The sequence below is a fragment of the Egretta garzetta genome, unplaced genomic scaffold, assembly GCF_000687185.1.
Source record: "Egretta garzetta isolate BGI_Z169 unplaced genomic scaffold, ASM68718v1 scaffold582, whole genome shotgun sequence".
Taxonomy (NCBI): Eukaryota; Metazoa; Chordata; class Aves; order Pelecaniformes; family Ardeidae; genus Egretta; species Egretta garzetta.
The window spans coordinates 316,109-328,297 of NW_009258956.1; the positions used below are offsets into that span (position 1 = coordinate 316,109).

The window sequence follows — 12,189 nt, forward strand, 5'->3', positions numbered from 1 at the left end:
CCCTTCCTGCTTCCAGTGCAAGGCAGGAGCAGATGGCCCCTGGGCCGAATCCAGGCCACCACTGAGCCTGCCCTGGCTGCTTGACCAAAGCTTCGGTTCCACGGGAGCCTCCTTCACGTCAGAGCTGCGTGTTTTCCACTGGCATCTCAGGCTAGCTCAGTAAAGGAGCATTGTGAATATCGTCCTCGGTGGCTTTTTTGATGTTTCTTCTTGTGGAGAGGGATAAGACGTGTAACTGCTGCAACTCTTAACTTGAGATGCCGAGCAGCTGGAATGTGTTTACCACGGATTTTGTATTTTAGTCATTTTTATCTGTTGCGCACATGACCTCCCCAGGGTTTTTAGAGGCACTGTGCTATCTGTAGGCGCACATCTGCATCCTACACAACAACACTGCAGCTTTTAGCCCCGTATTTTGTTCTTCTCAACACCCATCTGGCTGCTTCTGTTGCTGTTACTTGGGGGAAAAAAAAAAAAGGACAGAAGCTGTGTAGTCTTCAGAGCATTCAGACGTTCTCCTGGGAAATGCACAGTCTCCTCCCAAGGCTGTCAGACCTCACATGGACTTGGTAAAAGGCCACTTCCCTTAGGAAATGAGGTTTTAGGGTAAGGAGCTGCATTGTCTGCTCCTCAATCATGGCATTGCCTACGGACTCTCCCGTGGGCTTCGGGAGCCTGCAGTTAATATCTGCCTTGTACGCACGCAGCCTTTCCTCTGTCTTCACATCGACTTCAGAGGTTGGGTTGCCTCTCTGTTCCTCGTGGTGAGCGTTTTGGGGAGAGGCAAGATGAAACGCGTTGCAAGAGCTCCCTCTAAGGGCTTAGGGCTTCCTTTGACTCGCCGTTCTTGACTCTGCTTCTCTCCTCCATGCAGTTGACACAACACCAAAGCATCCCTCTCAGTCTACAGTTTGTCAGAAGGGAACTCCTAACTCTGCCTCCAAAACCAAAGATAAAGTAAATAAGAGAAACGAGCGAGGAGAGACTCGGCTGCATCGAGCTGCCATCCGAGGAGATGCCCGGCGCATCAAGGAGCTCATTATCGAGGGTGCAGACGTCAATGTGAAAGACTTTGCAGGTAACCAGCCCGCTGCCGTACTGGTGGGGCAGCCCACCATCCCTGCCTTTTCCCAGCTGCTTGCAGGTGCTGCCTCCGAAAACGGCTCCCACCGGAGAAAGCAGTTTCTTTATAACAGGGGTTTCCCACTTATAAAGAGGGGATTAACCAAAAATGATGATTTTGCCCTTTGGGGAGGAAAAAGCCTCGCTGCCCTTTTTAACAAAAAAACCCCAAACTGCTATTTGTCAAATAATAAATCTCTGAAAAACATCGGTTCCCTCGTTGGAGTTTGGCAGCTAAATCCTCGGACTGTCCCGTCTGCTCTGAACGTGCTCCCGCCCGGGGAGGGAACGCTGGGCTGGGCTTGATCCGTAGCGATCCCTGGGGCTGCCGTGGCTCCATGCTCTGAAATGGTGACCGGGACCCTCCGGTCCGTTCTCTTGTGCCCTTCCACGTGGGTGCTGCCTTGGGAGTCTGGAGAGGGATTTGCAAAGGGAGCTGGGCTGGTTTAGCTCTTTTTTAGCTTACAATATAAGAACTAGCGTGCACAAAAGTACTGAAAAGAGTGGGTTTGTAAAGTCACCGCTCCGGCTGCCCACAGCTTTCTGGGGTTTGTTTTTAAGCACCAAACGTGGGGGTGCCGCTGACGGGGAGCAGTGCGAGTGTGAAGGCGAGGTCAGGCTCCCAGCTGGGCGTTGGAGGGGACGGTGACCGTCCTGGTGACTGTCCTGGTGACCGTCCTGGTGACCGTCCTGGTGACCGTCCTGAGCCTCAGCTCGTCGCCTGGGGGTAACACCACCTCCTCCTCCTCCTCCTCAGCAGTGCCAGGAAGCTCCTGCTCCCCGTGGTGGGAATGGGGAAAGGAGCCTGGGTGTGGGGCTGCGGCCAAGCCGGGGCCGGGAACGGCCACGAGTGCCGAGACGAGAAGGCGGCCGTGAGACGATGCACGGCGCTGTCTGTGCACACCCCTACCGACGATGGGGCTACATTAGCGTGAGGCAGCCTTTCTCCCAGCACGTCCGAGAGCTTGACTTTGCTCTTTGCTGTTCTCTTCGCACGATTTTGGGGCTATAAATAGATATGCATGTTCCTCCGCCTGTATGATTAATATCAGCGCTAGACTGAACTATCAGCTGTGATTAATTCTGGTCACAGGTGCCCCTTTTTAATGCTCCGGGCGAAGGTAAGGGAACGAGCTCCCACGACGCTATCAGCAAAATACCGGAGGAGCCGTGCGCGTTTGCTGGGAAACTTCAAAACAGTTTCTGCTTAAAAATAGTCTGTTTGAACATGATAAAATATTTCGTTCTGTGTTCTTTGGAGGTTTGTTTGAGAACTAGAGCCACTGTTACTCTGGAGACCCGCTGTTTGGTTTCTCCCCGAGCCGGGGGCCTGCTTTGCGGCGGCATGGCTGCACGCAGAAAATATTTGTGAGGTCCGTGTGGGGGACGTTTCAGAGCGGTGTCTGCAGTTCAGAGCTCGGTCCTAATCTGGATGGCGATGTTTCCCTTGCGGAGGAGTTGGAAGGGGAAAGGATTTGAGACCTGCCTTCCACACGGCATCAGCAATTCCCTTCATTTCCTACACCAACCTTTCCTTTTCCATTCCCCGGGGCTGTGTCTGCTCTGGCAGATGATCTGTCTGTAGCACCTTGCGTGGCCAGAGGGAAAAGAGGGATTCATTCAACCTGGTTGGAGTAGCAAGGCAGAGCTGCTGGTTTCCTCCTGCTGGCCCATGGGGGCAAGTGAGACCACTTTCTTGGCCATCAGAGCCACAGACCCCTCGGCACACCGGCACCTGCAGCGTCTGTGGGTTGAGGTCCCTTGTCCCTCTCTCTAACCCTCTCCGCGAGGCCGATGTCCGTGCTCTGAGTGTCCCTTTGCTTGCAGGCTGGACGGCGTTGCACGAGGCATGCAACCGGGGTTACTACGACGTTGCAAAGCAGTTGCTTGCTGCGGGTGCCGAAGTCAACACGAAGGGGTTGGATGACGACACCCCGCTGCACGACGCAGCGAATAACGGGCACTTCAAGGTAGGCTTTCGCTGCATTTCAGAGCTCTGTTTTTAAGGACTCTTTGGGTTTTTTCTTCGTGCTTCAAGCAGCCAACTGTGCAAATACAGAGATTCTGGTTGGTTTGTTCTTATTTGCTGCTGATCACCATGTAGTGGGCAAGAATTGCCCTGCCCCGGTGCTGTTGGGTGTTTTACTTAGTGTTGCCTTGTGCAGAGAGAGGGTTAGTTCATTCTTCTTCTGCCTTAGGGAGGCAACACGGCTTTGTGTCTCGTTCTTCTCCCTCCTTTCTTGCCCAAGTTGGTTCGTGTCGCTGGTTTTTGTCTCCTCACTGATGACTGTTAGTACCATACGGCGGGCCCTGAGGACAGACTGCTTGAGGACATCCCCCTTTCAGTTATGTACAGAAGTGGTACAAGAAGCTTGGAATCGAAACACCGTGAGCATCTTCAAGTCTCGATTTCTCTTTTCAGGTGGTGAAATTGTTGTTACATTATGGAGGGAATCCTCATCAAAGCAACAGGAAGGGCGAGACGCCTTTAAAAGTAGCTAATTCTCCCACCATGGTGAATCTGCTCCTGGGAAAGACCACGTACCCCTCTAGCGAAGAGAGCTCAACAGGTGAGATTGGCCTTTATGTGAACATGGGAGTGATGGTTGTGGCCTGCAGCTGTCTGTTAATACAGAGACGTTAAGAGGACAGTGAAGTTAGACTCTTGTCAGAATATCTGCACGCTGCTGCCACGGTCAGGAGTCCATCTGTAGCTGTAACCCAAATTCAGACAACATAACTGCCAGCCTTTAGCTCCGGGAGCTCTAGCTGTTTGCCCTGGAAGCCTACGTTGAGATCGCTTGCCCGGTGCAATCGAGATGTAGGATTGGAAGCCAATTGCAGGTAAATGGATGTCTTACCTTTGAAATGTGGGTGATAGTCCGGCTTGTGCGTCGAGAGGAGGAGGTTTGCGTGCACCTCGTGTATTCCCGTCCTCCCCGGTCAGGGGGGCACGGCGCTCGGCTGTACCGGAGCTGACGTTTCAGGTTGTGCTCCCCGGCTGTCCCTCAGCAGAGCGCCCTGCCGGAGCCTGTCCCGTGAGTGCCACCATTGTGGCTGTGCCAGGCGGGACACGCTGCAGGTTTTAATTAGCGCTAATTAGAGTTTTGGTCTTACGGGGAGTCTTGACCTACGCTGTTCGCAATCGTTACCCTGTAAAAAAAGTTCTTCTCTTGGCAGAGCCTGGATGTTGATTTGAGGAACACCCCGTGCAGGTTTAAGACCGGATAGCTATCCCGTTCTGAAACACCTCCCAGCCTGGCGTTCCGAGCTTTCGGCCGCAAACTTAGCAAAGGCTGGGTGAGGCAAAGGGGCAGCAGGGCCATTTGCAGGGGTTCACGTCTGCAGCAGATTGATGACGTTCTCTCCCCGAAGCCCCTCGCAGCCCTTAACGCGTTGTTGTTCTCTCTCTGCAGAGACCTCAGAAGAGGAGGATGCCCCTTCCTTCGCTCCCTCCAGCTCTGTTGATGGCAATAACACAGACTCAGAGTTTGAGAAGGGTTTGAAGCACAAGCCCAAGGCCCAGGAGCCCCCCAAAACCATCACCCCGGTGAAGGATGAGTATGAATTTGATGAGGACGATGAGCAGGACCGTGTCCCGCCAGTCGATGACAAACATTTGCTGAAAAAGGATTACAGAAAAGAGACTAAAGCAAACAGTTTCATTTCCATACCCAAAATGGAAGTGAAAACTTATACTAAAAATAACACAATTACACCAAAGAAAGCTGCCCACCGCATCCTGTCGGACAGCTCGGACGAGGAGGAGACCAGCGTTGCTGTGGGGACGGGGGAGAAGCTGCGACTTTCGACCCACTCGATATTGCCCAGCAGCAAGATTCGGGAGCCCGCCAGCACAAAGCCGCCGAAGGAGAAAAGCAAAGTAAAAAAGAAGCGGAAGAAGGAGACAAAAAGCAAAGAGGTTCGGTTTGGCAAAAAAAATGACAAATTTTGTTCCTCTGAATCAGAGAGTGAAAACGTGGAGAGTGAGGAGGATGATAGAGACTCTCTTCAGAGCTCTAGCTGTGTAAAGGACTCCAGGCTAGTGCTAAAGGAATCCTCCTTGTTTAACTCTCTGTCTGCCTCATCGACCTCTTCTCATGGGAGTTTAGCATCCCAGAAACATAATCCCAATCTTACAGAACAGCACTCCAAGCACTGGAGGACGGACAATTGGAAAACCATATCTTCTCCAGCTTGGTCAGATGTCAGTTCCTTATCGGACTCCACCAGGACGAGACTGACGAGCGAGTCAGACTACTCGTCCGAGGACTCGAGCTTAGAGTCGCTAAAGCCAGTCAGGAAGAAGCCAGAGCACAAAAAGAAAAACACCCCCCACAACACTGTTTCTGAGAAAAAGAATTCATTCCATAGCAATGTGGATGGAGCAATTCCAAAGCTGGACAAGGAGGGGAAAGTGGTTAAAAAGCATAAAACAAAACACAAACATAAAAACAAGGAGAAGGGGCAGTGTCCCATCAGCCAAGACATTAAAATAATCAAAACGTTTTCTTTTGAGTTTGAGGACTCTAAACAAAAGCCTGAGAAGGGCTTGATAGTAGAGACAGAAAACCCAGTTGAAAACAAGTTGAAAGTGTTAAAGCATGAGCGAGACCACAGTAAGAAGGAGGAGAAGCTCCCCAAAGGTAAAGCGGAGGAGAAGGAATGGTTGTTTAAAGATGAGACTGGAAAATCCTCGAAAGAGGAGAAATCGTTAAGAAAAGTCAAAGACGGTAGTAAAGACATGAGCAAATCCTTCAGGGAAGGGTTAAGTAAATCAGAAAAAGAGAAACCTGTAAAGGAGAAGTCTCCCAAGGAGGAGAAGCCAAGGATACACAAAGAGGAGAGAAAGAAGAAGTCAAAGGACAAGCAGTCAAAATCCGAGAAGAAGAATGAGCTGAAGGAGGAGAAGGCTTCTAAACTCGAGAAAGAAAAATCCTTCAAGGAGGAGAAAGAAAAATGCAAAAAAGAAAAACTTTACAGGGATGAGTCTGGGTTCGATGAGTTTAATAACAAAAACCAATTTGCCGAAAGTGAGGACACGAAGTTCAGCCTTTCAGATGATCAGCAAGAGAGGTGGTTTTCAGACTTGTCTTCTGATTCATCCTTCGATTTCAAAGGTGAAGATAGCTGGGATTCTCCAGTAACAGATTTCAGGGAGATTAAAAATGACACCGTGGCAAAACTAATCATAGAACCCGTGAAGGAGGAAATTAAAGACAAGAAAAAGGAAAATAAAACGAAAGAGAAGAAGGAATACAACGAGAAACGTAATGAAAAGGACACTTTCCTAAAGAAGAAAGAGAGGGACTACGTGGACAAAAGCTCCGAGAAGAAAAAGGACCAAACGGACAGGCACAAAATTACTCCCAGTTATTTGCCTGAAAAGGACAAGAAAAGGAAGGATTCTGCAGAGAGTGTCAAGGAGAGGAAAGATAAAGATACAGGGGAAACCAACAAAGACAGGAAAGATTCCTCCGATGGCTCTAAAGATCGAAAAGACAGCAAGACGAAGCAGGAGGAGCCCTATCGAGATGACTTCAAAGAATACGGCTGCGAAACGTTCTTCAAGGACAAGTCTGACCCCGAATTCAGCGGTAAAACTCTGGAGAGCTGGGAGAGGCACCATTCTGGGAGGGAAAAGGAGAAGAAGGATGCTCCCGATAAAGAAAAAAAAGAAAAGGTGAAGCCAGAAAAATACAAGGAAAAATCCAAAGAAGGTGACAAGGAGAAAAATGACAAAGCTGCTCCTGAGAAAATCCTGAAGGACAAAGAACTAGACAAGAGCTTCAAGGAGAAAAAAGAAACTAAAGAGAAATACAAAGACCTGCACAGCAAAGACAAAGAGAGGAAGAGTTCTTTTGACCAGGTCAAAGAGAAGAAAGAGAAAAACTTCTCGACGGATAGAGAGGACTTCTCCGAGAAAAAGGATGAGAAGAAAGGCAAGGAGAAGAGCTGGTACAGCATTGCAGACATCTTCACGGACGAAAGCGAAGATGAGAGGGATGATTACAGCTTGACCGGGTTCAAAGTCAGCGACTCCGCTGGGAGCGACATGCATCGGCTGGACAGTCTGCAGGAGAAGGACGATGGTGCGGCTGCTGAGAAGGAGCTGTACCCCGACAAGCACCGCAAGTACTCCTCCGACCGGCAACATTCAGGAGAGAAGCAGAAAGATAAGGACTCCAAGGAGAAGAAAAAGGACAAAGGGACATCGGAAGGGGGAAAAGAGAAGAAGGAGAAGAGTTCCTTCGAAAAACACAAAGAGAAGAAGGAGAAAGACTCTACCGAGAAGTACAAGGACAGGAAAGACAGAACGTCCATAGATTCCACTCAAGAGAAGAAAAACAAGCAAAAGCTCCCAGAAAAGGTTGAGAAGAAACATGCCAGTGATGACAAGGTGAAAAGCAAGCATAAAGAGAAGCCGGATAAAGAGCATTCCAAAGAGAAAAAGTCTTCGAAAGGAGGGGAGTCTGAGAAGAGCCTGCTGGAGAAATTGGAGGAGGAGGCTCTGAATGACTACAGAGATGACTCCAATGACAAAATCAGTGAGATCTCTTCCGACAGCTTCACAGATAGAGGACAAGACCCAGGACTGACCAGCCTCTTCGAGTCGTCCAACCTCTCCCTTGCTGATGCCGCTGAAGAAAAGTTTAAGGACTCTCTCCCTTTACCCTGCTTGCAGGACAAACTCAAGGAGAAGGAGAGACACAGACATTCCTCATCTTCGTCAAAGAAAAGTCACGAGAAGGAAAAGGCAAAGAAGGAGAAGACCGAGAAAAAGGAAAAAACAGAGGAATTCAAAGACTCCAGCAGCAGAAAGGATTCCGCTCATTATGAAAAAGATTTCTCTGTGGATGGGGAGGCTTTTAGCACTCCCTACAACATGAAGGCAGAGCCTGATGAGGAACCGGAGAAAAGCATTGATTACTTATTTTCTGAAAAGAAAGATAAAAATGATTCTGAAAGAGAGCTGTCAAAGAAGGCGGAAAAAGACAAGACGTACAGTTCCAGCGCCATCAGCACAGTTAAAGAGAAAAAGAAGCGAGATAAACACAAGGAGAAATGGAAGGAGGAAAAGGAAAAGCATAGAGACAAACACGCAGATGGTTTCTTCAAACATCACAAAGACGAGCCGAAGTCGGCGCTTAAAGACAAGGACAGTCCTCAGGTTACCACCTTTAAAGAGAAATCAAAGGAGGACAATCTCAAATTCAGCGAAACCAAACTGAAGGAGAAGCTCAAGGAGAACCAAGAGAAAGACAAATCGGAGTCAATAAAAATAAGCAATGGGAACGAAAAAATCACCCTTTCCAAAGATGGCAGCAAGAAAGATAGCAGGCCAAGGGAGAAACTTCTGGGAGATGGTGATTTGATGATGACCAGCTTTGAGAGGATGCTGAGCCAGAAAGACCTGGAAATCGAGGAGCGCCACAAAAGGCACAAAGAGAGGATGAAGCAAATGGAGAAAATGAGGCACAGGTCCGGAGACCCCAAATTAAAGGACAAACTCAAAAGCTCGGAAGATGTGCGCAAGAGGAGTCTGGATCTGGCGACAAAGAAGCCGTTGACGCTGGATACGCAGCTCAAGGACAAGAAACTTAAAGAACTGGGTCCACTGACTCCTATTCTGTCACCAGAAAACAAGGCACAGCCTGCTGTTGGGACAGACTCGAAGGACTGGATCACGGGTCCTCAGCTGAAGGAGATCCTCCCGGCATCTCCCAGGCCGGATCAGAACCGGCCGACGGGAGTCCCAACCCCGGCATCCGTCGTCTCTTGTCCAAGCTACGAGGAGGTGATGCAGACGCCCAGGACTCCTTCGTGCAGCAATGAAGACTACACGGACCTGATGTTTGAATGCGCGGACTCGCAGCACTCGCTGCCCATATCCACGATGTCCATGAACGCCTGTTCTCCATCCTTCTTCGACAGATACGCGAATGTTCCCGGTGGGCTCCCCGAGAACCCCAGCCAGACCCCGACTCGTACCATACCCTCCACGAACCTTTATCGTTCCATCTCAGTTGATATCCGAAGGGCACCCGAAGAAGAATTTAGTGTCGGGGATAAATTTTTCAGACAGCAAAGCGTCCCGGCAACATCAAATTATGACTCTCCAGTGCAGCATTTAATGGAGGAGAAAGTTCCCCTTCCTTCTGTTCCTGCGGAGAAGTTCCAGTGTTTATCTCCTGGGTATTACTCACCGGATTACGGGGTTTCGTCACCAAAAGTGGAAGCTTTGCACTGTGCGCCGGGAGCTGTCAGCGGAGTCGCCCAGTCGCCTGAAAGCGTCTTTTCTGGTTTACAAGCAAAATCCTCCCCTTCGCACAGAGATGAATTGCTGGCTCCTTCGGTAGAAAGCGCTCTTCCCCCCGACCTCGGCATGCCCTTGGATACCACGGAAGAGCAGCAAGCTACTGCCTCCATTATGCCACCGGAATCTACCTACTTACCGCCAATTGAAGAAAACCATTTCAGTTCGGGTATGCCAGAACAAAACAACATAGACTGGGATAACCCTCCTCCCAGAAACCCTGAGGCCGCCATTCCCCCCAGCCTGATGGGCAACCCGGCAGAGCACTCTGTCAGCTGGTCCATGGGCTCAGAGCTTCTGATGAAATCCCCCCAGCGGTTTCCCGAGTCCCCTAAACCTCCACTCTGTTCCCTAGAGCCCATTCATCCTACACCGGTAGCCTTCATTCCCACAGATACTTCCTACCCCGTTTCTCCCATATCTTACCCTCTGTCAGTGTCTGAACCGGGGCTGGATGAAGTCAAGGAGGATGCTGAGGAAGCAGTCCCAGGAGAAATAGCGAATGCCGAAGAGCAAGCTCCGTACATGTCCCCTACTAGGTTAGACACGTTCTTCAATAACTGCAAGCCTCTTCCAGAAGAAGCACCCGAGATACCTCCAGAGCCCCCTTGCATGCCAGCAGAACCTCAGGCAGAAGTTGTTAGCGTGCCAGAAAGTAACTATTTGGAAAACAACAGCGCTGCGCCTGCAAATACGGAGGAGGCGGTAACGTGGCCTGATCCCTTCACCAATACGGAAGATGACTTGGACCTCGGCCCCTTCTCGCTACCTGAGCTGCCGCTCCAACCGAAGGATGTGGCAGAGACAGAGATGGCGGAGGCAGAAGCGGTAGAAGAAAGCCCAGCGGCAGCTTCAGAAACAAGTGCTGGGATCATTAAAACGAGCGCGTCCGTAATAGCGTCCAGTGAGCCGGAGGAGCCGCCAGCCAGCCAGGCGACTGCGGTCCTGCCCGTGGAGACGGAGCCGCAAGCAGAGGAGCAGAAACCAGAAGTGGCTGCGCAAGAAGCCACCTCGGAAGCGCTGAACGTAGCTGAGGAAAAAGGAGCAGAGGACTCGGAAGCGCAGATTTTCCAGCAGGCCCCGGCCGAGTCTGCTCAGGCGGAGAGCAAGGAGGTGGAGGCCGTGCACGAAGACCTGTCGTCTTCTGGTGGGGTGGCAGAGAGCAGCTCCCAGACCTGTCCCCCCCCCCTGGCCGCCGCCGAGGGCAGCGTTTCACAGGAGGGTGCCGCGGCACGCGCTGGGAGCCAGGTCCCTTCCTCCCAGGCAGATGCGCCTCCGGGCAACGCTCAAGCCGAAGTCGTTGAACCAGTACAAAAACCAGTAGCAGAAGCTCCCAAACCGCCCAAAATAGAAGAGATTCCTCAGCGGATTACCAGGAACCGGGCTCAGATGCTCGCCAACCAAAACAAGCAGAACGCCGCTGCTTCCGAGAAGGAATTTCCTCCTGTTTCTGCACCCACCACACGTGCCAAAGGCCGCATCACAGAGGAGGACGATTCCCAGGCTCAGCACCCGCGCAAGCGCCGGTTCCAGCGCTCCAACCAGCAGCTGCAGCAGCAGATCAACACCTCCACCCAGCAGACGAGGGAGATGATCCAGCAAACACTGGCAGCTATCGTAGACGCCATAAAACTGGACGACATTGAACCCTACCACAGTGACAGGTCCAACCCCTACTTTGAGTACCTCCAGATCAGGAAAAAGATTGAAGAGAAGCGGAAAATCCTCTGCTATATTACGCCCCAGGCGCCGCAGTGCTACGCTGAATATGTCACCTACACAGGCTCCTACCTGTTGGATGGCAAGCCCCTGAGCAAGCTCCATATTCCGGTGGTGAGTCACCTTCTCTCTCTAAACCACAGCACCAGGGGCTGTCCCCTCCCTCGCTGCTACCAGCACAGCCAGGTTGTCCCCTACGCCCCACGGGCGCCCTTGCAGCGCCGACGGTGCCCCAGCCACGGCTTTCGCCTACTTTTAGAACGTGCTCGTGGTGACAAATCTAAGCCTGGGTAAGTGGGTGGCTGCGTGATAAGCGCATCCTCCCCAGATGCTGTGTTTTTGTGGAGAAGACCTCGGGCTGCGCTTAGGAGCCTGAGATTTGTTCGGGCTTTAGAGCAAGTTTGTATCAGCCCACCGGGTTTGAGGCTGAAGGCAAAACTGCTTTTACAAGCAGTATAGTAATTGGGTAACGAGCCTAGAAGCCTGTAGGAAAAAGGTGGCTCCTAACCCCCGCCGTCATTTTCCCAGGCTCTGATACTTGCCTTGCCGGTAGCGCTCGCTCCTTGGCAGTGGGATCTGCGTTTCCCTGCTGCGCTGCACGAATGGACTCACTAATACAAATGCATCAATCAACTTAATGCTGCAGGCAGTAAATCCGGGCTCTGGCCTGGAGGAGGAGGGTGGGCAAGACCGGCCGTGTCAGGCTTCGTTCCCTGCGGCCCGCAGGGTGAAACACTCCGTGCTGCGGGAATTCCCGTCGCAGTGCAGCCCGTGCACGAGTTCACACGCGCTGCGCCTGCCCCAGCGCCGCCGCCGTCGCAGCCCGTGTTCGCCTCTGCTCGTTCCTTCCCAGGCTAGCCCGGCGCTACCTGCTGCTCTGTGCTGCAGCTCGGGCTGTGCTCGAGGAGCGCCGCGCTCCCCGGGAAGGCGCAGGGCGGATCAGGACCCAGGCACCCTTCCCGGTGCGCGGACCGGGCTGCTCACGGCAGTGTTTCTCCTTCGTCAGACGCGCTCGGGCCCCTTTACAGCCT

General features: G+C 51.7%; 1 protein-coding gene across 1 annotated transcript in view; it reads left to right on the forward strand.

The window, feature by feature from the left end:
- Positions 1-12,189, forward strand: part of ANKRD11 (ankyrin repeat domain 11) — a 159,634-nt gene that overhangs the window by 144,035 nt on the left and 3,410 nt on the right. The window contains exons 8-11 of the mRNA XM_035890170.1: positions 840-1,078; positions 2,950-3,092; positions 3,545-3,692; positions 4,539-11,272. Coding sequence (XP_035746063.1) covers positions 840-1,078; positions 2,950-3,092; positions 3,545-3,692; positions 4,539-11,272 — 7,264 coding nt within the window. The remainder of the gene's footprint in view (positions 1-839; positions 1,079-2,949; positions 3,093-3,544; positions 3,693-4,538; positions 11,273-12,189) is intronic.